The 24,691-nt window shown below is 45.3% G+C and overlaps 1 protein-coding gene across 5 annotated transcripts in view; it reads left to right on the top strand.

Annotated features, from left to right (window-relative positions):
* The window catches only part of dennd1b (DENN/MADD domain containing 1B), a 155,139-nt gene that overhangs the window by 71,573 nt on the left and 58,875 nt on the right, over positions 1 to 24,691 (top strand). For 3 of the 5 annotated variants that reach the window (XR_013933235.1, XM_080429757.1, XM_080429754.1), the window contains exons 6-11: positions 3,103 to 3,172; positions 5,472 to 5,552; positions 6,712 to 6,771; positions 9,248 to 9,301; positions 10,183 to 10,293; positions 20,458 to 20,558. Coding sequence is in view for 4 of the 5 variants with exons in the window: in XM_080429757.1 (XP_080285883.1) it covers positions 3,103 to 3,172; positions 5,472 to 5,552; positions 6,712 to 6,771; positions 9,248 to 9,301; positions 10,183 to 10,293; positions 20,458 to 20,558 (477 nt within the window). In the remaining variant the exon portion in view is untranslated. The remainder of the gene's footprint in view (positions 1 to 3,102; positions 3,173 to 5,471; positions 5,553 to 6,711; positions 6,772 to 9,247; positions 9,302 to 10,182; positions 10,294 to 20,457; positions 20,559 to 24,691) is intronic. The other 2 variants (XM_080429755.1, XM_080429756.1) reach the window with 2 other exon arrangements.

Here is a 24,691-nt window from a genome sequence, read left to right as displayed (position 1 = left end):
TAATTGTAATTTCAGACTTGCCAATGTCTGGATGGGATATTACAGATATTGCAAGTGTGTTTTTGTAATAGTTGTAATAATGTATTTTTATGTAAATATGTACTGTACCATGTTGGAGGAAACCAATGTTGAAAAGCGCAACTTTTGAATGCGCTGGATTGTGGGAACTCCCATCCACAACAGGATCATTTGCGAGAACCGATGCCCTTTCTTGCGGCCTTTCTTGCGCCACCGCTCCCTATCCCAGACTGTCCCCCTCCCTCCGTTTAGGTGGTCTGAGCCTGGGGATGAGGAGCCGGAGGGGCCTGTGAGTGGGCTGTAGATTAGCCGTTCATTCTTTTGAGTACACGGCCCTTTGAGAAGACGTGTGTTTAAAATGGCAGGAGAGATTGCAAGGGCCTCCACGCTTGGAGCGCGCCAGTGATGGATGCCTCGCTCTCTATCGGAGGATTTGTGAAGCACAAACAGATCTGAGCAATGAACTGTGAAGAGTAGGAGTATCTCTGCAAGCTTTCCAAACTTTAACTTTACATCAACATAGAGAGGGGGGGTGGAGGGTGCTTATAAGAAGAACAAAACAATGCCCCTTAAAAGTTATATTAATTTCAATGCATTTGCATTGAACACAAGGCGTTTCCTATATTGTGCTAAGACTGTGAGGAGTATTCCCGAGCACTGGATATCTTGATAAGCCGTGGTTGGCTGCCTCCACCAGCAATCATGTGTTTCCCTCTAAAACAAAGGATTTACAGCACCTTGGTGTGGGGAGTAATGAGTGTGACGGCTCTTCTGACAGCCAGAGTCTTATTTACATCCCGTTTAATGGTGAAAAATGGAGGATTAACGCCCAGGAGCCTGGCGTTTTAAACAAAAGAAGAGAAACTAGATAATACCCCCAGCCTTTGTTCTCCCCCTCAGCCCGGATAACAGGCCCAACTTAGCCTCCTCGTTTTGTGTAATGGTTCAGTGTAACCTGACCTCATATGCAGATTGTGTGAGTGCTATATACTGCACATTATGAATTCTGCATTTGTTTGACATGGCAGAAATAGGTCTCCAGGTTAATATCCGGTCAGCATGTGAATTAACATATGCATGTTTGATTCTGCTTCTCCTGAGAGTGTGTCCTGATTGTGGAAAATGTTCATGCAGACGTCAAAATATTGGCATGTTAAGAAGCTGATTGTTTCAGACTAATGGTCACTCAGCCTCTCCTGATTGGTGCGCTTGGCTGCACTTCCCCGGGAACCTGGCCTGTCATTGGCCCCTTGCGGATTTAGCGATATGAAAATTTGCATTAGGGTTCACTTTATTGTTTTCTTGTTGTCTGTTAATTCCAGTCTACAGAGCAGCCAGTGACCCATGCTCAGTGATCTCCAGCCCTACTGCCTGAGCAGGAGTTCACTGGCTTATAAAAACTTACTCAAGCCTCTGTCTTTACATAGGTTTTTTTTTTTACCAGGGAAATGTTTTTCTTGTGTTTTTAATACATATTTTTAATACCATGTATTTATTTATTTTATCGAGTACTTTATAATGACAATCAAAAGCGATGGTCCGCTTTTGATTTATTGAAAAATGATTTAGAAGTTCATTCATTCAACCCTTGCACATCAGCCAAAGTTAATGAAACATTTACGGGAGTCTGTGTGTACGGTTCTTCATATCAATGCTAAGCAGGCCTTAGATCCTTATGCAAGAAATGTTCAAAGATGCATGCTAAAAATCCCAAACTAAATAAAAATTCATTACCTTGTCTCAATATTTTTATATTTTATTGCATAACATTAAAATTAACCTAGTTTTTGCAACCTTTGAGCCCCAAACAAATGTTGGCCACCTTCCACCACAAAACCAAGACGACTGGGCCAAGAATATGTCAACCTTTTTTTATAAAGAAAGCCATGTTGCAGATGCTTTTAGCTTATGGTGGGTGTTCTTGGCGATCATCTCCTACACAAACACCACGGTATGAATTATTTTGAGCTTGTTAATGAATTTATTTATTTTACATTAATTAGATAAGGCGAAGGAATTTTCCTTTTTACGTGCACAGGGTCAAATAAAGAAAGCCGAGTGAGGAGGAGAGACAGAGGGAGGGTGCAGTGGGGGTATCTCGGGCTGTGTCTTGGCTAAGCCTGTGCATCTGGGAGCAGCATGGTTGTAAACTATTGCATTCTCTCCTCATCCACCACAAGCTACGATGGCCCAGCAATGTTTTGTTGAAGAGCCTAAAATCCCCCTCCCTCTTTCTCTTTTTCTTTCTCTCTCTGTCTCTCACTCTCTCTCTCTCTCTGCCCTGCTTCTTCCCTCCCTTTACTACCAGCTCAAAGAGCAGACATGCCAGGAATGCGTAGAATGCACAGGGCCCTGGGTACGAAGAATGTCATAATAAGGACTAGATACCATTTATCAGTCTACTCACTGTAGCTGTGTATAAGTGTCTCTGTGCCTTGGATTCACATAGATATGAGCTAATAATGGTAAATGTGCTGCACTGCATTTTAAATGACTTATTGACTCGCATATTTGTTTATCAAACCACTAGCACGGCATTAAATGAAATATTACTTTTGAATTTTTATATTTTTGGCATTCGGCGTCTCGTAATGCCAATGCACTTGACACCGAGCAAACGTGGACAGTAGAATGTAATTTTGGTTTTGTTTATTTTCTCCTTAGGCCATGTATAAAAACAGAAATTTAATGCATTATAGAGGTTTTCCAGATGCTGAATCTTTGAGCTTTTTTGATTAGGGTCACAACACCATGCTCAGGCTCACCTCACCTATGCTTCCTGCCTCCGGCTATGGAATGAAGCCGTAAAGCCTGATTTACACATGGCTGCGCATCGTGTCGCACACCGTTGTGAGCTTGTAGATCTGCTACGTTTGGTCCGTGACACTATGCGCAGCTAAGTATAAATCAGCCGTAATGTAAAAGAACCGAGCTCACAAATCACAACAAATGCTACTGGCCATGACCTACTCAACTATAATTGACCCATGATATTCTGTTTAAGCTTTACATGATGATGACATGAGTTATTACTGTATTTCTTTGTGTACCATGCATTTATCTCTTATCTTTGTTTCATTCCAGTTATCTGCCATGGTTTGAAATCTACTACAAGCTGCTAAATACACTGGCAGACTACTTAACTAAGCACCAGGTAAGAGCCTCTAACAATTAACAATTTATTTTATTTGATTGTATGATTGTTTTATGTACAATAAGCACATTGTACGTAAATCATGCTTTTTCTGAAAGGAAAATTCATAATGTTGACTACAGTACGAAGCCATAGCACAGCGTTTGTTTTGTGTGTTTTGGAAAGCAGTGAAATGGTAAGATATTTTCTGCATTGTGTACTCCCTCTCCGCATGCTGTAGTCTTTTTGTGTGTGAGGTTTGTTTGCTGCGTCGGGTTCGACTTGGCTCGCGTTGTTACCAGCCAACGATGTTGACATTTCACAGACCAAACGCTGATCTGACACTGGAAGTTATTCCTGATGATTTGTACTTGGAAAAACAAAAAGCTTAGGAAACACGCGCACACACACACACACACACACACACACATACACACACAAACACTCACATCTTAAGATATCCTTTTTCCCCTGACTATTCACTGTATTCTACAAGCAATGGGAGGGGAATTTTAAAGTGCGCAACAAACTAGGGAGTTGTGCAGCGTCTACCATAGGCTGTAGGTGATGTACCCTTGTAGAGACTGCAGGCAGAGAGAGAAAGGGGGGGGGGGGGGTGTGCACAGCACGTTGGGACAGCTACCAGTTGTCATGTAGTCCCAGCTTCTCCCAAGTTGCCGAGCGAGGGGTGATCAGCAGAGAGCCTTGTTAAGAGGAGGCACCCACAAACACGCACGCACGGCACGTATGTACGTTCGTTCATACGCACAAACACACACGCACACGCGCACACACACACACGCACACACACACACACACACACACACACACACACACACACACACAAGCCACATTCATAAACACATTCAGCTCTGTCACTTAATATGAATTCCACAGCATAATAAAATCCAGAGAGAGACAGACGGATGAAGATGGCATACTAGTGTGTGTGTGTGTGTGTGTGTGTGTGTGTGTGTGTGTGTGTGTGTGAGTGAGAGTGAGAGTGAGAGAGAGAGAGACAGAAACACTGCTACACAGTAAAATCCTCAATGTTAATTTATCCATTTGTAACTCAGAGGGTATTACAAATGTAACCAGATTGGTTACGTGTGTACAGTCTCAGAGTTAAATGAGCACCCGGGATTTTACTGTGTAGAGATCCTGTGTGACTGAAGTGTTAGTGTGCATGATTTGGTTTCTATTTTCCCCGCTGTCCGTTCCGGGCGAGAGGGGGATGTTGACAGACGAGAGAAGACAGAAGAGCGATGAGGGTTTAAGGCGAGGGGGTAAATGAACTGTTTCCCCAGGCCGTGTTGCTGACCATGCGTGTGAGCATTGAGCCGCTCATGACAGGAGGCTGTTCGATCGCAAACCCTTCACTCCCCTGCTCTCACTGTACACCGTAAAATCCTCAGTGTTCATTTAACTCAGAAGAGCGGTCAAATGTAACCAAATGGACCCTTTACAGCTCCATTTGGTTATTTTTGTACACTCTACTGAGTGGATTTATTTTACTGTGCATCTTCCCTCCTCTGTCTCTTCACCCATATCTCTCTCTCTTCTCTGCGACTGTGGTGTCTCTCTCTCTTCTCTCTCTCTCTCTCTCTCTCTCTCTCTCTCTCTCTCTCTCTCTCTCTCTCTCTCTCTCTCTCTCTCTCGCACACACATACAGTGCACACGCATCCCCTCCCAGATGCACGCACAGGCTTCGTCAAACAAACAGCGCGGCTCTTGGCCAAAACCAAAGCAAACTTCTCAGAGCAAGCAAACAGAAAGAGCACTTAAGCAAAACCCGCCACTTTTGACCTCAGTGTGTTCGCTGCAGTTAGTTAGTTTGTTTAACTAGGCCTGCGTGTCACTAACCGTTGTCCCCTATACAGCGCCTCTCTGCCCACGCCAGCGCTCGAGAAATAGCCAGCCTTGTCGCAGAGCTCGTAAATGCCGGATGAATAATCCCGGGGCCTGTTCTGTGGTCGCGCCAAGCCCTCTGATGGCTTCTTAAAGCCGCTGTCTTTTGGGCCGGGGGACCCTTGGCTTAATTACCGACAGCCAGGCCGTAAATCAACGCTGCCGGGATAATAAGTACTCTGCCCGTCTACCCTAACCTCGCCATCGCTCGTTAAATGTGTGTCAGTCGGATGTTTTTGGAGCCCTTCGGGCCTCGCTGCGGCATTGCCCCGCGGTCTGCGAGGGAGAGCCCCTGTCCCTAGCCGGTCTTTAGATTGACACAGAAAAAGAGGGAAAACTAAGTCAAAGCCAATTGTCCTGATGTTTTTTTGTTGTCGTTTGTGTTTTGTACCATTTTGTTTCCCCTCCCCAGGAAAATGACTTGAATGACATGCTGAACACACTGTATGATCTGCCTGTGCCAAAGCCCTTCACGCCAGTAAACCTGAGTATTGTAAGTATACTGTGCATAAATCTGATGTGTAATTTATACTCGCGTACCGGCGTACAGGCTCGTAGATCTTGTAAATAGTAAGAGCTTGTACACCGGCTGCTTTTGGCACCTGACACCGTCGTACGACAAAGTACAAATCAGGCTTGACTCACCGAAGGGGACACAAAACGAGCGAGGGAGAGACGGAGAGAGAGAAGGTCAAGTGAGGGATGGCCTAGGTAGCCAAAGAAATTAATGGAGGGTGTGTGTGGTGGGGGGGGGGGACGGAGGGTCAAGGACTGACACTCTGTTTGGAAACACAAGTGGCTCTAACGGGTTCTGGCCCGATAAAGGATCCATTCTGAACCCGGCGTACTCTTTCACAACTCATCATGTGTCCAGCTTATCAAGGGCAAGGAGATATCTTAACAGGCACACGTCTGTCCACGTCAGCCTGTGTTTGAGTTAACTTGACACTATCTCACCGGGACGTACGGCTGGGAACATAAAACACCCTTTCTTTTTTTTTCGTGTGGTAAGATTGACCCATATAAAAAACAACGTTTTTTTGTGGGACTGCTTGTTCACTAATATCTGTCTATATCGGAGCTGCGTATAGGCTTCACGTCATGAGTGCATCAAAAGGGTGCGTAGCCTTTGTCCTTGAGGACCACCGTTCCCTTTCTTTAGTGGACTAATTAAAACCAGCTACTGTGCTTCTCTCGTGTGCCACAGGTCTCACAATGAGATGTAATGTGTAATGTGTAATTACGCAGATAAGCCGTACAACACAAATAGACTCATGTTAGGTAGTCAATATATAGTTGAAGAGGTTAACAAGTTTGATTGCAAGTTGTTGTGATATCTTTTTTTTTCTCCTGTTTTTTTATTATTCAATTACAAAGAAAATCTTTTTATTTTGATGTTGGAGCTTCATTGGAAGAGAAGCCCAGAGAACAGGGGTGACGGTTTCATCTGTTTTCTGTAGAAACCACTGGTTTGATATTTAATTGATGAAGCAGAATAATTCCCTAAAAGAGTGATTTCTCTTTTCTGTGTGTCGTTGCGGCAGCCGAGTAAAGGGATCATTGTCCCCTTTCAAGTGTGAACCCTGTTTTGCTCTCTCTCTCTCTCTCTCTCTCTCTCCCTCTCGCTTTCTATCTGTCTCTCAATGTGCAAGAATAAGCAGTTGTATATTGCCACTGGGCAAGTACTGAGAGATCCACAAAACAAGGAGCCGGTGAGTGGAGCAGAATGAGTGAGCAGAGAGAAACGGGAGTAGGGGAGAGAGAGAGGATTTCTGTGAAATCTGGAACCGCTGCTGCACTAATCGCATGGGAGCCGCGGGTTTCCAATTTGGCCAAATAAGCCACGCTATCTTTTTAAATATAACAAAAACAAACTATCCTGGGCCTTGGTGTGTGTTTCTTTTCCTCTGGAAAACAATCAAACCATGTAAATGATTAATGCCACTCCATGCTGCTGTATTCTCTTTCTGAATATCAAAAGTTACCCCCTCCCCTCTCCATCTCTCTTCTTTTATAGTTTATGTTTAAAGCAAAGGCAATTGTGCTAAAAAAATCTCATTGATGCCTTTCCAGTTAACCCACATTCCATGTTGTTGTATAAACATGTCCTAGGAAAAAAAAAGCAAAGAAAGAAAAACAGATAAGCAAGCAAGCGAACAGCCTACGAAGGTGTGGGACAGATGAACATCAGGGCGCGTGTGTGTGTGTGTGTGTGGGTGTGGGTGTGTGGGTGTGTGTGCGCGCGCCTGTGTGCGCTTTGCGCTTTGCGTGTGTGCGCGCCTGATCATCATTAGTAAAGCATTATTTCGCACAATACATGCACGACAGCCACAGAGTGATGGTGTAGAAGATAGACACCCTGTATTATACAGTTACTCCTACTTAACAACCTACCGTACTTTAAAAGAGAAGACAAAGGCATACTGTACATGATTAAAGGTACTGTTTGGACATATATACTGTATAGTGGTTCTACTGCAGTTAATACAGCAGTGCATTATCCTAATGGTACTTCTACAGTAGTTTGTCTTCTGTGTTACAGTGGCATCGTTTACAGCACTTTGATGAAATATTTTTCAATGAATGCTATTATAGATCCATAGAACTTCTCTGCCTCTAGCCAAGTACAGTAAGTATCAGCCCTTTAATGCCATAGATATTGTTGTAAACCTAGACCGCCATGAAACATTAGTCAATATCCGGTTGTTCACAGGTTTTTATTTTCTCTCTTTTGGTCCCTAAACTTGTTCAACTCTCCCGGGTGGTGGACACTTTCTTTACTTTGCATTTCTTATGGCAGCATGTCAAATCTCTACCCCTACTTTTGCACTGTTCAATGGAACATGATGATGTGGTGGTGGTGGTGGTGGTGGGCTGCTGTTTTTTGACTGTGTACCAGTGATTCTCAACCTTTTTTCATTTCAAGGACCCCCAATTTGATATACATTAGGCCATGGACCCCATTTGATAAGATTTCTATCTCTGGGGAACCCAATCTAACTGTGAGGTCCATTTGGTTCCGTTTGTACACTTTCAGGTCGATTTGGTTCCTAACTATCAATCATTTAGCTGGAACCCCCTCAAGGACCCCTGGGGGTCCCTGTACCCCATGTTGAGAACCAGTTCTGTACAGTGTATTATATTATATTGTACTGTACTATATGTTCTGTTATGTTTTGGTGTATGCTAAGCTCAATTTATACTCCAGCGCACAGCATTGCTGCCATGCATTGCTGCCATGCATTGCTGCCGTGCATTGCCAGCTTGAAGATCTTCAAGGTCTGCAAGTGACATCTTTGTACAACAAAGTATAAATTAAGCTGGGCCTGTATTCCTAGAAATAATAAATAGGTTCTGTATATCATGTACACATGTGTGTTTTGAATAACAATGCCACAGCTACGGCATGGCATGATTTTAAATGAAATGAAATGCAGCGTTTTCCCCCCAAAACACATGCGGTCTTGGCAGTCTTGAGAGCGGTTAGTGTGGAGGCTACTGTGGATTTACGCACGGAGCAGCAACAGATGGCTGAGCCAAGGCCCAGAGAGACAGGTGTACACAGGACACAGAGAGAGAGAGAGAGCGAGAGAGAGAGAGAGAGAGAGAGAGAGAGAGAGAGCGTGTTGCTGTTGGTGGTGCTGTGTCTACCTGTCTCCGTACAGCAACTCGCTCAGGCCTCTTTGATCTGAACACTGAACCTGCCCTGCTCCCCCAAAGTGAGACAGGCAGCCCTGTGATCCTCTCAACAACCTGTGTGTGTGTGTGTGTGTGAGCGCGTGCACTGGGCCACACACGTGTGCGTGTGTCCATCAACGTTCTTCTGCACAGGCCTCTTGTAATGGTTAAATAAAGACTCCCATTTTCCACCGGAGAGACATGGCCGTGCAGTGTGTGTGTGTCTATAGGGGGAGCCGAGCTGCTATGGAGCTCTCTCTGTTCTTCCGGGCCTGATAAAAGCATTGCCACAGTTCAGACACCAGCTCAGCAATTCATATAGACAGAGGAGAAGATGGGCCATAAATCATAGAACAAAGTGAAGGGCCCTCCCCTCCCCTTCCCCTCGTTCTCCTGTGTGTGTGTGTGTGTGTGTGTGTGTGTGTGTGTGTGTGTGTGTGTGTGTGTGAGCGGTGCGCTTCATTGGGTGACCTTCCTTCTTCTCAGCCCTGTATGTTTGTGTTTTCACAGCACTCCTACTTCATCGCCCCGGATATCAACGGACTGCCAACCATCCCTGAGAGCGTAAGTCTTCAGCAACGCAGAGCCTGAGAGAGAGAGAGAGAGAGAGAGAGAGACGCGGAGGGATCATGCACTTTGTGAAACTTCCCTCTTTATACCTGGAACACTTTTTTGATCAGATGCCGCTATCACCTTTTGAAATCGTTGCATCACTAGACGATGCATCAGCTCCTTTAGTCTTTTGTCTTGTGCTGACACTGATAACGCCACGGCGCGCTCCGTGATCACACCGAGCATTCGCTTCAAATTTTACTCAGCGTCCTCTTTTGACTAATCCTCAATTCATACTCCGTCGTACAACGCTGTCCTGGGACGAACATAGCCGATGTACAAGGTCAATGCGTCGCGTAGATTGGCTATTTTCGGTGCGTCACACCGCTATACGACAAATTTTGAATAAAAAAACAAACAAACAAACAAATTAATTCCACGTCAGTTGTCAGTATTTGTGCATTTGCTCATACTGTACCTGAAATTCTTCCTCTGCATTTACCCATCTTGACCATTAGAAGCAGTGGATGCCATTAATATGGTGATCAGGCTTTAGAAGTAGGCCAACTACGAAACATAGTTCAAGTGCCCTTTTTGCTCCTTTTTCAGCCTTCAAGCAGTGTTGATTGATTGCCATTTTCCAAAAATACGTGGGACTGGTAGAAATCAGGCAGACGAATGAAAGACAGAAATGCCTCTGTATTCTCTCTATTTATGCCAAGTTCTGATCCCTTTACATGAAGCCAAATAATATGTGGCGAAGTGTAACTAGCCTATGTACTGGCCAATGGCCAATCCCACTTCATATTCACAGTGTGTAGACATATAAGAATCTAGCATGAGTGTGGAGAACATGTCGGTGTGTGTGTCACTCTGTGCCCTTCTATCTCCAGCGAAACCTGACTGAGTACTTTGTGGCGGTGGACGTCAACAACATGTTGCAGCTCTACGCCAGCATGCTACATGAACGCCGCATCATCGTTACCTCAAGCAAGCTTAGCACTGTGAGTAATTTCTCTCCCTTTCATACGTTCAGCCATGCTCAAATCAACATGCCCGTCATGGTCAGATGTTTCGCATGGTTTCGCACGCTTCAATTCACAAAACATTAGACACTACAGAATTCCTTCATCTGTTCTTATGCAATTGAAATCATGGACGTTGTCTCCAGTGGGGATTTAAGCAGCCTTATTTAGGTTCATATATTATTTGGATGTTGGGCCAATATAGAAAATGCGTCATGCCTTTTCTGATCTGAATATCTCAAATCAGGCCCATTCCTTTGAATGTACATGATACGTCTTCATCAATATTCCAGCAGGATATCAAACTCCAAGTATTGAGATGAGAACACTGATCAGACACAAGGCTGCCATGCCCTGATCCTCCACCCAGCCTCGCTATCTCTGGTCTGACAGGCTGCAGAGTGCTTGCACCCAAGCCTGATTATATTTGACTGTTTGTCTTAAAGCTGCTATATTTTAATGGCCAAGAAAGCCCTAAATTATCCATTTATTACTGCTCTAACTCTCTCCCATAGTTTCAGTCACTTCTTGCTTGTCTGGAGGTGGGGAGGAAGTCTCTGCCAACCTCTCTCCCTCCCTCTCTCTCTTTCTCCATCTCTATCTGTCTCTCTCTCTCTATCCCTTTGCCTTATCTCTATGACTGCGGCATAGGAGCCAAATGTTTATGACAGTTTGTTGGGAGGGGGGAGGGGGGGGGGGGTGGTGGGGGTAGAAAGGAGTGATGTCATCCAGGCCCTATCTGCAGCCAGTTCTGCCTCAGTATCTGCAGGTTTGTGGAACAGGCAGCGGAGTTGTGTGTGTGTGTGTGTGTGTGTGTGTGTGTGTGTGTGTGTGTGTGTGTGTGTGTGTGTGTGTGTGTGTGTGTGTGTGTGTGTGTGTGTGTGTGTGTGTGTGTGTGTGTGTGTGTGTGTGTGTGTGTGTGTGTGTGTGTGTGTGGGGGGGGTGGGGGGGGGGGGTGGGGGGGTCTGTTGCACGGCAGGGGGAGTGAGGTGAGGGGGTGGACGGTTGAGGACGGAACCCAAGGTCTCCCTGCGGACCCAGACTCTGTGGGAGCCGTAGAAATTACCCAACCCTCTGAGAATTTCACTCCTCCGCTGCCCTCCTGGAATCCCCAGGCCGCCAGCGTCTCCGCTCGGAGCGTACGCCCTGTGACACAGGGGTTACAGGGTGTAAATTATAAGACCCGTGGGCGAGGGAGGGGGGGGTTGTTTTTCTTCCACCTAGGGAGGCAGAGGGACGGAGGTGATTTTGGCCCGTGATTTACAGTCGACCGCGGCGCACACAGACAAATCTTTTCCCTCCCCAGTTTGTTTAACGAATGTATGCCGACAGGATATTTTAAGCGCTTCCACAACATCAGACCTCCACCTCTGTACACCTTTTTATCCTCTCCCATCCTTCATCCACTCATCCATCTATCCACTCGTCTTCCTCTGGGAGAGATGTGTTTTGGTTTGGTAGCTATATATGTCAGGCACTACTGGAGTACAAAGGCGTTTCACATCTCCACTGGGAGTACTACCAGGCCTGGCTGTAGTAAACTTCCTCCGTTTTTCTTTTTTTTTCACCCTCATTTGTTTGTTTATCTTTTTTTTTTGTACTGTTGAAAAGATCGACCTTCCACTTCAAGTTAGAAACGACTGCTAGGAGTGTTGAAACCGGCTCAGTGTACATACTACAGTCTAAACGCAGGCACATGACTTTAACTCCACTGTCACTTACTGATCACATTGTGTGTGCTGTGGACAAGAAATATATAATTAATCACTGTCGACACGTCACGTTTGTCAAACGTTTGTTGAAGCCGAAGTGTGTGCTGTCTGTCACTGAATTGACAAGAAGTATTTGCCATGCTCACCACCACAGAGGCTAAATCAGAGATGGGTACTCTGTAAGTAGTCCGTTGCCATCTTGGCTTGTTTTATTTCACTTGGTCGTCTAACTGTCCAGCCTCTCAGCCAAGCAAGGAGAGATGGACAGATGGAGGGATGAATGGGGGAATAGAGAGAGAAAGTGGACGGAGAGACACCCACACATACACACACACACACACACACAGATCCACTGCATATATTACGCCTGCTCCAGCCGCTGCCTGCGTTGAAGCCCCCAGTGTGAAACCCACGGTGTGTCAGGCTGCCGGTACATGGCCCCGGCGCGTCTTGCCAAGCAGCCAACAGCAAAGGAATAAATCATGATCTTACAACAATGCATCAGTTGACTTATTGCCGTCTCGTTGACCGGAGGTGAGCGGCACCGCTGTTTCTAAAACGAGGCCGGAGTGGCGGGTGGCGCGGAGCCCGGCCGAGCGTGCAGCCTTGTCGTAGGGGGCCGTGTAATGGGGGCCGCATCGCGCCTTTCCTCTAACTAGTCAGCTGGGAGGCCCCCGTGTCTTTCATCTGCCGGGGCACCCCTCTCTCCGCCCCACAGCCCTCCCCGCCCCAGCTCACAGGCCCTGTCTCTCCAGCCCTACAGTATCCCCTCATCCCCACAGCCTCACGGAGAGGCAGGCCCAGCCCTGGCTGACAGCAGCCCTCTCGTCAGACTGTCAGGGCTATGCTAACAAGGAGCACATCCATCCACCCGGCCCCAGAGTGCCAGCTGCCTCTCGCTTTCCTGTCTGATTCTCCTCTGCCCCCTCTCTCTCTCTCTCTCTCTCTCTCTCTCTCTCTCTCTCTCTCTCTCTCTCTCTCTCTCTCTCTCTCTCTCTCTCTCTCTATCTCTATCTCTCTCTTTGTCTCTCTTTCTCTCTCTCTCTCTCTCTTTTCTATTTGTCTCACTCTCTCTCTCTATCTCTCTCTCTATTCCTCTCTCTCTCGGACTGTCTCTTCTCTCTCTCACCTTTTCTTTTTCTCTGACTCGTTCTCTTTTCTCAGCCCCTCTCTCTTTCTCTCCTTTGGCATTCTCTTTTTGACTTGGTCTCTCTCTCTCTCTCTCTCTCTCTCTCTCTCTCTCTCTCTCTCTCTCTCTCTCTCTCTCTCTCTCTCTCTCTCTCTCTCTCTCTTTCTCTTTCTCTTTCTCTCTCTTTCTCTCTCTCTTTCTCTGTCTTGCATCGTTGTCTCTGACTTTTAAAGTCTCTCTGTTGTTGGGCGGCTGCAGAACATCAGGGCGTCCCCTCCCCTCCCCATCCCCCTCCCCCTCCCCTCCCCTCCCCCTCCCCTCCCCGCCTTCTTGTTAGATTTCAATAGACATATCTCAGCCTATGTGTCTTGACTTACCATTGTGTGTATGTGTATGTGTGTGTGTGGGGGCGCGTATGCACGCACAAGTACAAGTTTGCGCTTACATGACATTTGTGTCTCTGTGTCTTTTTTCTGTGCAACTGCGTGTGTGTTTCCCGCTTTCACAGGTGCCTGTACCGTATGTCTTTGTGTGTGTGTGTGTGTGTGTGTGTGTGTGTACATGCGTGGGCGGCCTGGTGTTAGGTAGTGTCTGCGCTGTCCTGCGTGCCCTCTTTCTCTCGCTCCCTGTGCCACCTACTTGTTAGTGGCACACCTGCGTTGTGCCGTTGCCTGACACCGGGTGTTTGTCAACAGAGGCGGGGGTGGGGTGGGTGGGAAGGCGGGCGGGGGCAGGGGGGGGGGCAGAGCGCCTGTAATTGGTGACTTCCTCTGAGAGGGGAAGGTGGAGAGAGGAAGAGATGGGGAGGGGTCGGGCGAGCTGAACGCAGAAAGTACAGAGAAGATTTCTATATACGTATCTCGGCTATTTTAGGCGCACGACACTGTCGTACGATGGAGTATGAACTGGGCATGAGGGTTACAGGAATGGACAGAAGGACAGAGTAGGAGAGGGCAGATGAAGGTCAACAAGCTTGTGAGGAGGAAACGGTAGAGCGAATAGAAGCTGAGGTGAGAGGTGGGAGGGTAGGAAACGGGGGAGTATGAGTGCCTGTCACAAACCGGGCCACACGGCCGTGACAAAAGAGGGAGATGCACCCACAACCGAGCCAATTAACAAATTATAGCTGTGAGAATCGAATCATGTGGCTCTCGGGATCCATATGGGAATGGCGTAGCTCCAGTGTGGGTCTCGGACTTCATGTGGCCAGCCTGTGACGTCAGTCGTCAATGTGAGTGTACGTATATGACTGACAGAGAGGTAGAAGGGAGAGGCAGACCTTACAGTATTTCACCCACACAATTATTATGAAAATTTAAGTTAAATATTTCAAAAATGTTTGTGGTGTACTGACAGTGTATACAAGAAATTTGGCGCTGATCGGTCCGTCAGTTTGCTAAATTAGCTCCAGACATACAGACTGTATGTCAGACCCACAGACCAACCCTCAGAAGGCTAGACTCTTGAAAAAACGAATAAGAGGGGAACTTAAACTAACAGTGGCACATGTAATTAGTACAGTCAGCAGTGTATGTGGGCGAATGAGTGGAAAAGTGTCAAGGCAATGTTATATATTATGGTGCAGCGACACAAGCCAAACGTCAACCAAATACCAAATGGGTATCGCAGGGAGGAGGGAATTTCACAGATTTTCAAGAAAAACAGGTGATAAACAACAAACTTTCCAGCCATTATGCTGCGTTCACTTTAGCGGCGGCAAAGCAGCAGGCTTAAAGTGATTTTTAATGGAAGCCAGCGACACTTGTTGCACTGCAATGACGCAGTGAAGCATCAATCAATCATATGTTTTTGTTTCCCCATCTCCACTCACCTTCTCTTTCCATACAATTCCTGCTCCATTCTGTGTATGGAAGGAAAACAAATTATTGCTGTTAACCAGTTCCTTTTCAACACCTCAATAGCGACTCCGTGACAGTATAGATGACCAACGCTTGGTCATTTTGTAGCTTTTGTAGGACTGGTACCGGACACAAAAGAGATTTGACATTACCAAAAACTGAGTCTCGGGTGACCACACAATCTGAGCCCTGGCCTTCGACATGCCGGTAAGCAGTGCCATTTGATTGATGTTCTTATTGACAAAAAATGCATATACATGACCATATATTTGTGTCAAAAGGATTAAAACACAAAAGAGCTCGAGAACTTATTTCCATTGTGGTCTTTTGAGTGCAAATGTGTGTGTTAACTGAGTGCCATAACAGTAGAAAGATTCTTACAGAAACAACGGTACTATTACCCCACTTTACCAAGCAATCTCATGAGCTCCTTTTTAGTGGCAGGCCACAGAAACTGTTCACAGGAGTCACGCGCCCCTGTTCCCCAAACACGTCTCCCAAAAACAGGGTGCGCTTGATGTAACCATTACCATACGCCTCAGCCATAACCCACACATTCGCAAATAAGACCCTATACATTAACATCCAAACAACGGACTCAAACAAATCAAATTCGTAGGGACGAGCCCACAAATTGGTCCGCATGGCCATGACGAGAGGGAGACGCACGCAACCAATCCAGTTAATCCAATTATATTTATTTAAAAAAGAAAAGGAATAAAATAAGAGTAGAACAATACTATAAAAGTCTTATTGATGCAGTGTATTCATGCAGGCCTTCTCTTCTCTTTGGCTCTTTCTGCTCAGCGTCTCTCCATCTGCGTTTCTCTTCAACATTGTCCGGGCTCGTTGGCTAAAGAGGGAATGACGTGGGCAGAACACATACCATGGGAGTCTACAGGCAGGGGAGACTCTGACATTAACCACTTAAACCCTATATACGTAGCTGACTGGCGTCCCCCAGGGTTCTGTACTTGGGTCCGCTCCTTTTTTCCCCTCTCCAGTAAATCTCTTAGAGGGAAAATCTCGTCAAGCTCGCAGTGCATCTCAACGCGACGCATTGTGAGCTTGCTGATCTGCTATTTTTGCTGCACGTTCACCCTACTGTATTCCGAGTGACATGCACAGAATGTTAGGGACGCTAGGATTCTAGTGGTTAAGTACGTTAGAGGTCTGTTTTGGGTCGCCTTTCATTTATGAGACTTCGCTGGCAGAAGGTCGTCCCGTGGCTACCGAGGCAGACGTTTTCAGGTCAGGGATGAGCTGATCCGAATAAGACAAAAGGCAGACGAATATGACGGTCACAATGAGCGCTTCGATGATGTCTTTGGGTGACTGAGGGACATAATTCCTTTGAATCACACACTGCAGTGATTCAAACTCATTCCCAAGTAATTGTTTCCCATTCTTCCCGCCTACAGATGTGCAACTTTTACCCTGACAATTCATTATTTCCTCTCTCTCCTGTGTCACTCTCTCCCTCTCTCTCTCTCTCTCTCCCTTTCCCTCACTCTCTCTGTTCCTCTGTATTCCTGTCCGTCTGTCCCTCTGACCTTTAGTTCCCATTGAGGGGATCAGGGAAAGCCAGCGTCAGTGTGGCATCTTTCTATCTGAGCTGCGGAGCGTTAGGAAAGCTCTCAGGGCAGAACCAAAGACCTGGGTTGCTTTTTGATGCAGGCTGTCGCTGTATAATCGGTTAGCCTCTCTCAGAGGAAGGGGCATAACACGCACACACACACACACACACACACACACACACACACACACACACACACACACACACACACACACACACACACACACACACACACACACACACACACACACACACTGAGCGAGAGGCAGGCAGCCCCTCATTACCGGGCAGAGCCCCTGTCCCAGAGGACTGGACCCAGCACCTAAAGCAGACCTAATCCTGTATTTGTTCTTGGGGACTGTATCTGTGATTCTCCATTGAATGGAATATTAAGCACCCAGGTCTTTTGTGGAGCGTGTAAGCCATTTGGCTCCACTCATCTATTATTTATCAGGCTGGCAAATATTTTATCAGCCTTAGCCTCTCGCGACCCGCTCTCATGTGGAGCAGAAGAAAAGAGGGGGGGGGGGAGTGGTGGGGGGGTCCTTGATAACAAATTTCTCTTTCATTTTTTCCTTCCTATATATGGTCTTCTTGTACTTTTCTCCTTGTCTGTTTGTGAAAAGCTGATCCAAGGACGCAGGGGTTTTATTTTGTATATCAGAGGGAAAAAATGTGAGCTATTCGTCTGTAGTTGTCCTCCTAACAACTTACCTCCTCACCCACACATCACCTCCACTTTGGAGAGAGCAGAGGTGAAAACGAGAGAAAAAAAAGTTTGGATTTGTTTTCTAAATTATTATCTTAGTTTCGGTTAACTGCTTCCTTCAACCCCACCCCCCACCTCACCCCTCCACACACACACACACACACACACACACACACACACACACACACACACACACACACACACACACACACACACACACACACACACACACACACACACACACACACACACACACACATACTGTACACACACACCACCTCGACCTGCAGTACTCCCCCAAGCCAGCCGTCCAGTCTGAGGAAAAAAGAAACAGAGAGAGAGAGTGTGGGAGAGTAAAAGAGAGCGAGAGCGAGAGAGAGAGAGGCCTTTCAACCTGAGAGTAAATCATGCCAGTTGGGGGCTCACCTTGAGGCCTGGTGAAGATAATTGGAGTAGGTTAGTGAGGTGTTCTGTGCCATTACCTCGTGGTACCACAGAGTGGCTTCTGTCCTTCTCCCAGAGGAGATACCGCTGGCCTGTTGGCTCACTGCTGGGTTGAGCGCACGACCCGACGTGCCTGTGTTTTTGCATGCGTGTGTTTGCAAGTGTATGTATGCGCGTGTTTGTGTTCACATGCATGTTTGTGTCTGTACACATGTACGCGTGTGCGTGTGTGTGTGTGTGTGTGTGTGTGTGTGTGTGTGCATGCGCAAATTCGTTGTGTATGTCTGCATACATGTATAGGGGTGGCGTGCGTGTGCCAGCATAATGAATGTGTGGGTTAATTTGTGTGTTCATGTGCATAATGTGTGTGTGTGTGTGTGCATGTGTGTGTGTGTGTGTCTTGTGTGTGTGCGCTGTGCACATGAATGCTTGAGTAGAAGTGTTCAACTGTATGTCTTTTACAGAGTCTGGCCATTGACCTCCCTTCATCACTATTTCAGTGCCTTCGTCATCCGCTCAGAACAGAGAGAAGTCCTCGATAACTACAATAGCCTTTCGCCAAGTGCTACACTTTCACACATTAATATTCATAGCATTGATTTATTTTCAGAATGAAGGGAAGGAGAGGAGAAGAAGAATGAAAAAAAAAATACCCACAAACTGTTTGCCAGCGAATTAATCCTGACAGGAGCGTGCCATTGTTGTGTTTCATTTGAAGACGGCAGGCAGCAGGAAATATGCATATGCAGATACACGGAGCAAGACACCAATTAAATGTTGATTAAGTCTTAACTATTGTGGGAATGGGTTTTATGAGAGATAGCAGGGAGACGATAAAAAAAAGATCATTGCTTGAGTTTTTTTTCTTTTTTCTTTTTTTTCTCCAGCCAATGTGAAAAATGAATGCAGTTAAAACAAACACAGGCACGTGGACACACACACACACACACACACACACACACACACACACACACACACACACACACACACACACACACTTTATTGTGAGCTATTCAGATGTTGGTGCTTGATGTATTTTTCTTTTTTTGGGGGGGGGGGGGGGGGGGGCGGTCATGAGGGACAGGTGGGGCCCCTCATCTTCTTTCTTATTCTCTGGCAGTGGTCGGTTTTCGAGTCGCCAAGCGTGGCCGCTTTTGGCCGGTCAATTGTGACATTGTGTGTGTCAGTGAGCCGGGGGTCTCCCGGTGGTGATTGTGTGTGTGTGTGTGTGTGTGTGTGTGTGCCTGCGCTTCACACATTGAGTGTGAAGCCGTGGTGGTATAACAGCGGCTGCTACTCCCAGGGTCCCGGCGGTATTGGCCCAGCCCGCAGTCTCTCTTGGCTAACTCATGTTTCATTCTTTGGCAATTTGCCCTAATGAAGTCCCACCGGATCTCCCAGACCTCTGTTCTCTTTCCATATTTAATCATGTTATTTTAATCTGGAGGATGAGCTAACGCCTCTCTTTCTCCTGATATGTGTGTGCGCGCGTGCGCACTGGTGTACGGCTGTGTGTGTGTGTGTGTGCAGCAGGTCATTACATTACTATGGCTCGGCTTTGGGTTCGTGTGTATGGGGTGGTTGGGCTGTCAAGAGAGAGACGTATACTTTAAGACAATGGGAGACAGTGACTTTTATTTGCTGCACCAGTTTCATCTCGGCTTGACATTGCTCCTTTGAACGCTGATGGCTGTTCTTTATGTGATCGTTCTTCATTCTCTGTGTGTAAATGAGGTTAATTATTCCAGAGTTCTCCGCTGTAAATGCATGTACAGTGGCATGGTGGGGGGTTTTGGTTCCATGATGTGCGTCCTTTGTTTTTTGCTTTTGCGTTTGAACGCGAAAACTTTTCTACATTGAAAACTTTTATAATGATTCTTGAGTTTATTTTGAGTTTATTTTCGTGTTGAGTCTAGCCAACAGTACATATTCTACTTCCCATTTGAAGTATTGAATTAGCAGCGGTAGTAGTAATAGTCTTCATCTGGTGACCCAGCCAAATAAACATCTTTCTTTCTTTCTTTCTTTCTTTCTTTCTTTCTTTCTTTCTTCTTCATCTTTAAAGCTCAGCCTCTTTTCATTCTTGTCTACACTCTTTCCCTCTCTTCTTCTCTGTATGTTATCTCTCTTCATGTTGTTGCCCGTGTTAGGTTAAAACAGGTTCATGTCCGGAGTCTCATTATCACCTTTCAACCTGTTGTTTCCTCTCATCTTTTAATGGTGGTATAGCTACTGGGCTGTGTGTGTTCATCACTGCAGCGTCAACACAACACACCACGGCGCTATCACACATGTCATTGTGTAATATCTGCAGTGGTGTAAAGTAACTAAGTACATTTACTCAATACTGTACTTAAGTACAATTTTGAGGTATTTTTTACTTTCCTGGAGTATTTCCAATTTACAGTACTTGTACTTCTACTCCACTACATTTCAGTTGTTGTTACAGTTGTTGTTACATCCTGAAGCCTGATTTATACTTTGTCGTACGATGGTGTCGTGTGTCAAAAACAGCAGATCGGCTATTTTTGCCGTGCGACACCATCATGCCACGGAGTATAAACTAAAAGTAAGCACTAAGTTTTCATTTAACAGAGTTGAGATTTTATGTGTGTGTGTTGATCTTGTCCTGTCGTGTGTGTGCGTCTGTGTGTGTGCGTGTGTGTGTTGAATTTTGATCATGTCCTGTGTGGTGTGTGTGTGTCTCCTTGCAGTTAACTGCCTGCGTCCACGGTGCAGCTGCCATGCTGTTTCCTATGCACTGGCAACACATCTTCATCCCTGTGCTGCCCCCTCATCTTCTGGACTACTGCTGGTAATACTGGACACACACACACACACACACACACACACACACACACACACACACACACACACACACACACACACACACACACACACACACACACACACACACACCACACACACACAGTTCTTACCAGCAAATTACAAACACATGACCACAAAGTGACCAACCACACTACAGTACTGTTTTATACTCATCTCATTCTTCAGCCTCCACACGCACACACACACACACACACACACACACACACACACACACACACACACACACACACACACACACACACAGGGCTGTACCAGGCTCAGAATTTAATTGGCTGACTAAGATTCTGGATTTTAATACACAATATTTCGACTATTCATTTTATATACAGTATAAAGACTTAATGACAAAATAGCACATTTGCAAGCATTTCGGTGCTGATATAGACCATGCTACATAGTCAAGTGCAACAGAGCCATATGAACATTTTCTGAGCGTTTAAAATAAGACAACATGACAGCAGACAGTTCATTTTAACCCATTAAGACCTGAGGCGATTCTTAAAAAAAATCAAAATCCTAACAGTTTTTTGAAAAAAAAAAAAAAAAAATCAAAAATAGCAGATCTACAAGCTCATAGCGCGGCACTCGGTGCCGCGCTATGAGCTTGTATATCTGCTACTTTTGAATAGCCAAAGAAATCTAAAATGACACAGACGCGTCCCCGGTCTTAATGGGTTAATTGACTACCATGCATCAGACAGTGCAGATTGTGTGTAGTAGAGTTAGTTCTGTAGCCAGCATGAGCACGACTCGCCTACTGCTACGAAGGTCGAAAGAGAACGCTCTTCCAAAGTGTGTTTGTACATTGTGTACAATGGGTCATGAGTGCATGGTTTTCATATCGTGAATATGAAGTTTTGCCAAGTCCGTTGTTTTTTAACTTCCACCCAGCGCCAAGATAGCTTCCATAGAAATCGGATTTCCTTTAAAAAACCTCTAGTCACGTCAAGTCACTTCTATTAACCCTATTGGAAACGTGTAAGATCATTATTAGTACTATTTCTAACTTGATTAGTAACTATAACTTGATGCTAGTGAGAGTGAATCAACAGGCAAATAAAACCATAAAAAAAACACTGCTTGAATCAAAGAATCTCTATTGACTGAGGGGTGTCAGACTTGAATTGTCAACTTTCAGGTGACAGCCACAGACACACACACACACACACACACACACACACACACACACGCACACACACGCACACACACACACACAGGGCGTAGTGTTAAGTGTGCTACAGTTACACAGCTTAAACCTTCTACATTACTGTGGACGTGTACACACATGTTCACGCGTTGCTCGCGAGTTCTCCCACCAGCTCTTCTGGTGGTTCTCACGATTTCTCACGCGCCGCTCCTCCTCCTCCTCCTCCTCCTCCTCCTTCTCCTGTGTGGCCGCTCCATATAATGAACAGGCCCGATCACCTTCCTCCATATTTCATAGCGGTGCAGCTAACCAAAGCTCGTCTCAGCCCTCTCAGGGGTTCATTACCATCCATCCAACGCAAATCCACCAAATCTGAATGGACATGATTGAAGCCGAAGGGAGCGCGAGAGCGACGGCTCGTCTACAAATCCTCCGACTTCAAATGCTCGCCATATTTAAGAAGAAAAAGGAAAAATCCAAACAAAACGGCAACAACCACTGAATAGACCAAATGTAATTTACAGAAATGGGATGATAGAGTGCACACACAAAAAAAAGGCCCGGCTTTGTGTTGATTCTGTGCTGACGGCTAATGCAGTATCTTACTGTGAAGGGATACAACTACATGAACACTAAAGTCCCTGTTCTGGGCATGTCAGAATAGGTGAACAATTCTGCAACAGATGGACGTTTGGCAATAATAGCCGATCTACCAGCTCACAACACATTGCGACGCGTTGTGAGCTTGTAGATCGGCTATTTTTTGACAAAGCGATTTGATTTTAAGGATTTTTTGGAGCCAAGGATAGACCCCTGTGGGACCCCGGTCAACGAAGGTCATAGGGTTAAACTCATTCAAACCGGGAAAGCATCTGTGTCATTTTAGATTTTTGTTGTGTGTGTATATATATATATATATATATATATATATATATATATATATATATATATTTAGGGGTGTCACGATACGCCTAATCCACGATTCGATTCGACTTTCGATTTTAAGGTCACGATTCGATTCGATTTTCGATACGATATATATTTTTAAAACGTCCTTTTTTTCAGCTTTGAGGGCTATATGATTATTAATTTAGGCTATTGTCTTGATTTGTAAAGAAAAACACATGTTTCTCAATAAGTCCCTTTTATTTGAATAATAATAGTCATTTTCAGATTCTTCTTTAAGATGAGTTAACAACAACATTCTTGTGAAGCTCTATAACTAAATAAAATCTAAATACAAAGTTGAACATGTGAGAAAAAAGGATCCAAAGACAACTGTTATTTGGCTACATGTTCTTAAACTTCTTAAAGTATGTTAACATTGTTTGAACAGGTAAGAGCTTTAACAAACAAGAAATGTGAATAATAAGCTAAGCCAGGGGTCTTCAACAGGGGGTCCGGGACCCCTCGGGGGTCCTCAGAGTTACTACAGGGGGTCCGCCAAATCTTTGTGTGATATGATTTTTTTTTTCTTAACCCCATCCCTTTTCTGAGGTGAACTTTAGCCAAAAATAGCAGATCTACAAGCTAGATCGGCTATTTTTGGCAAAGAGGTATAGGTGAAGAGAAGACCAAGTAAACAAAAAAAGTTTCATCTGAAACACAATTTTATACAATGTAGAGGGGGTCCCTGCTTCATCTCTCTCTCAACTAGGGGGTCCTTGGGCTGAAAACGTTGAAGACCCCTGAGCTAAGCCATACGGTGAAGCGTGTGAAGCATAATCGACAAACAGTAGCCGTTTTGTCAACAACGCGTCGGGTGCCCTCATAATTCACTGGGAAGCCAAAATATTGCCAGACTTTTGACTTAAAGGAAGCGGGAGGGGGGTTTTCCAATTCCTCCGTTTGTGTATCATCATTACCATCGCTGGCTTCAGCAGTGGCCATGGTGAAATGTAAAGTAGTAGTACAGACGCAACGCTACAGCTGTCTCTGTCTCCTCCAAACTCCTGTGGTGTGTGTGGGCTTGTCCTGTCGTCTTTTTTTTCTCCCCCGTCGTAAGCACGCATGCGCGATGCACGGAAAAACACAACAGCGGCTTGAGCATGGCTTCACCCGGACGTGCAATCGGATGTGCGCATGCGCGGGAGTATTTTTGTTTAATTAACCCTTGAATCGCGATACGGCTTTTGATTTCGATACACTGTATCGAACGTCATTTTCGGTTCGATTTCGATACGTATCGAGTATCGTGACACCCTTTATTTATATATATATATATATATATATATATATATATATATATATACATAGCAACATACGTTTTTCAGAACAGTGGTTTAGAACAGTGGTTCTCAAAAATATCAGATCTACAGTGAGTCACTTTGTGCCGCACTGTGAACATTTTTGAAAAATCTTGAAAGTGTTTTGAAAAAAAAAAAAGATTATTTTAACATAAATCTTCTCTTTTGGGGGGTCCCTGGCACAAAACATTTTCAGATGGGGGTCGGTGGCCAAATACATATCATTTTTGGGGTGCGTGGCACGAAAATGTTTGAGAACTGCATGTGATTTAGAAGGCATTTGTAGAATCTTACCTCGGGTCTTAATGGGTTAAGTGGTTAAGTAGCCGTTCATCACTGTCAATACAATGTGATTTATTTTCAACACGCTGTGAAGACTCATCGCTATCTTATTCAATCACGAGGGGGTGTCCTCCAGTAGGGAGCACAATTACATTTAGACTGTGTGTGTGTGTGTGTGTGTGTGCGCGTGTGTGACTATACTTGTGAGGGCCAGGTAAGGTAGAATTTGAAAAATAGACATGAGGACAATATTTGCCTGGTCCTCACAAGACAAAATAGTTGTTTTATGCTTAGAAAAAAACACATTAGGAGTTAGGCTTACAATAAGGAAAAGACGCTGATTTAAAAACATCGTCCTAAAACGTTGATGTCCTCACAAGTATGGTAATACAAACGTGTGTGTGTTTGTATCAGATACATGTG

Source organism: Gymnoscopelus braueri (genome assembly GCF_963280865.1).
Source record: "Gymnoscopelus braueri genome assembly, chromosome: 6".
Taxonomy (NCBI): Eukaryota; Metazoa; Chordata; class Actinopteri; order Myctophiformes; family Myctophidae; genus Gymnoscopelus; species Gymnoscopelus braueri.
The sequence above is the reverse complement of the archived record's forward strand: the minus strand, read 5'-3'. Positions and strand labels throughout refer to the sequence as shown.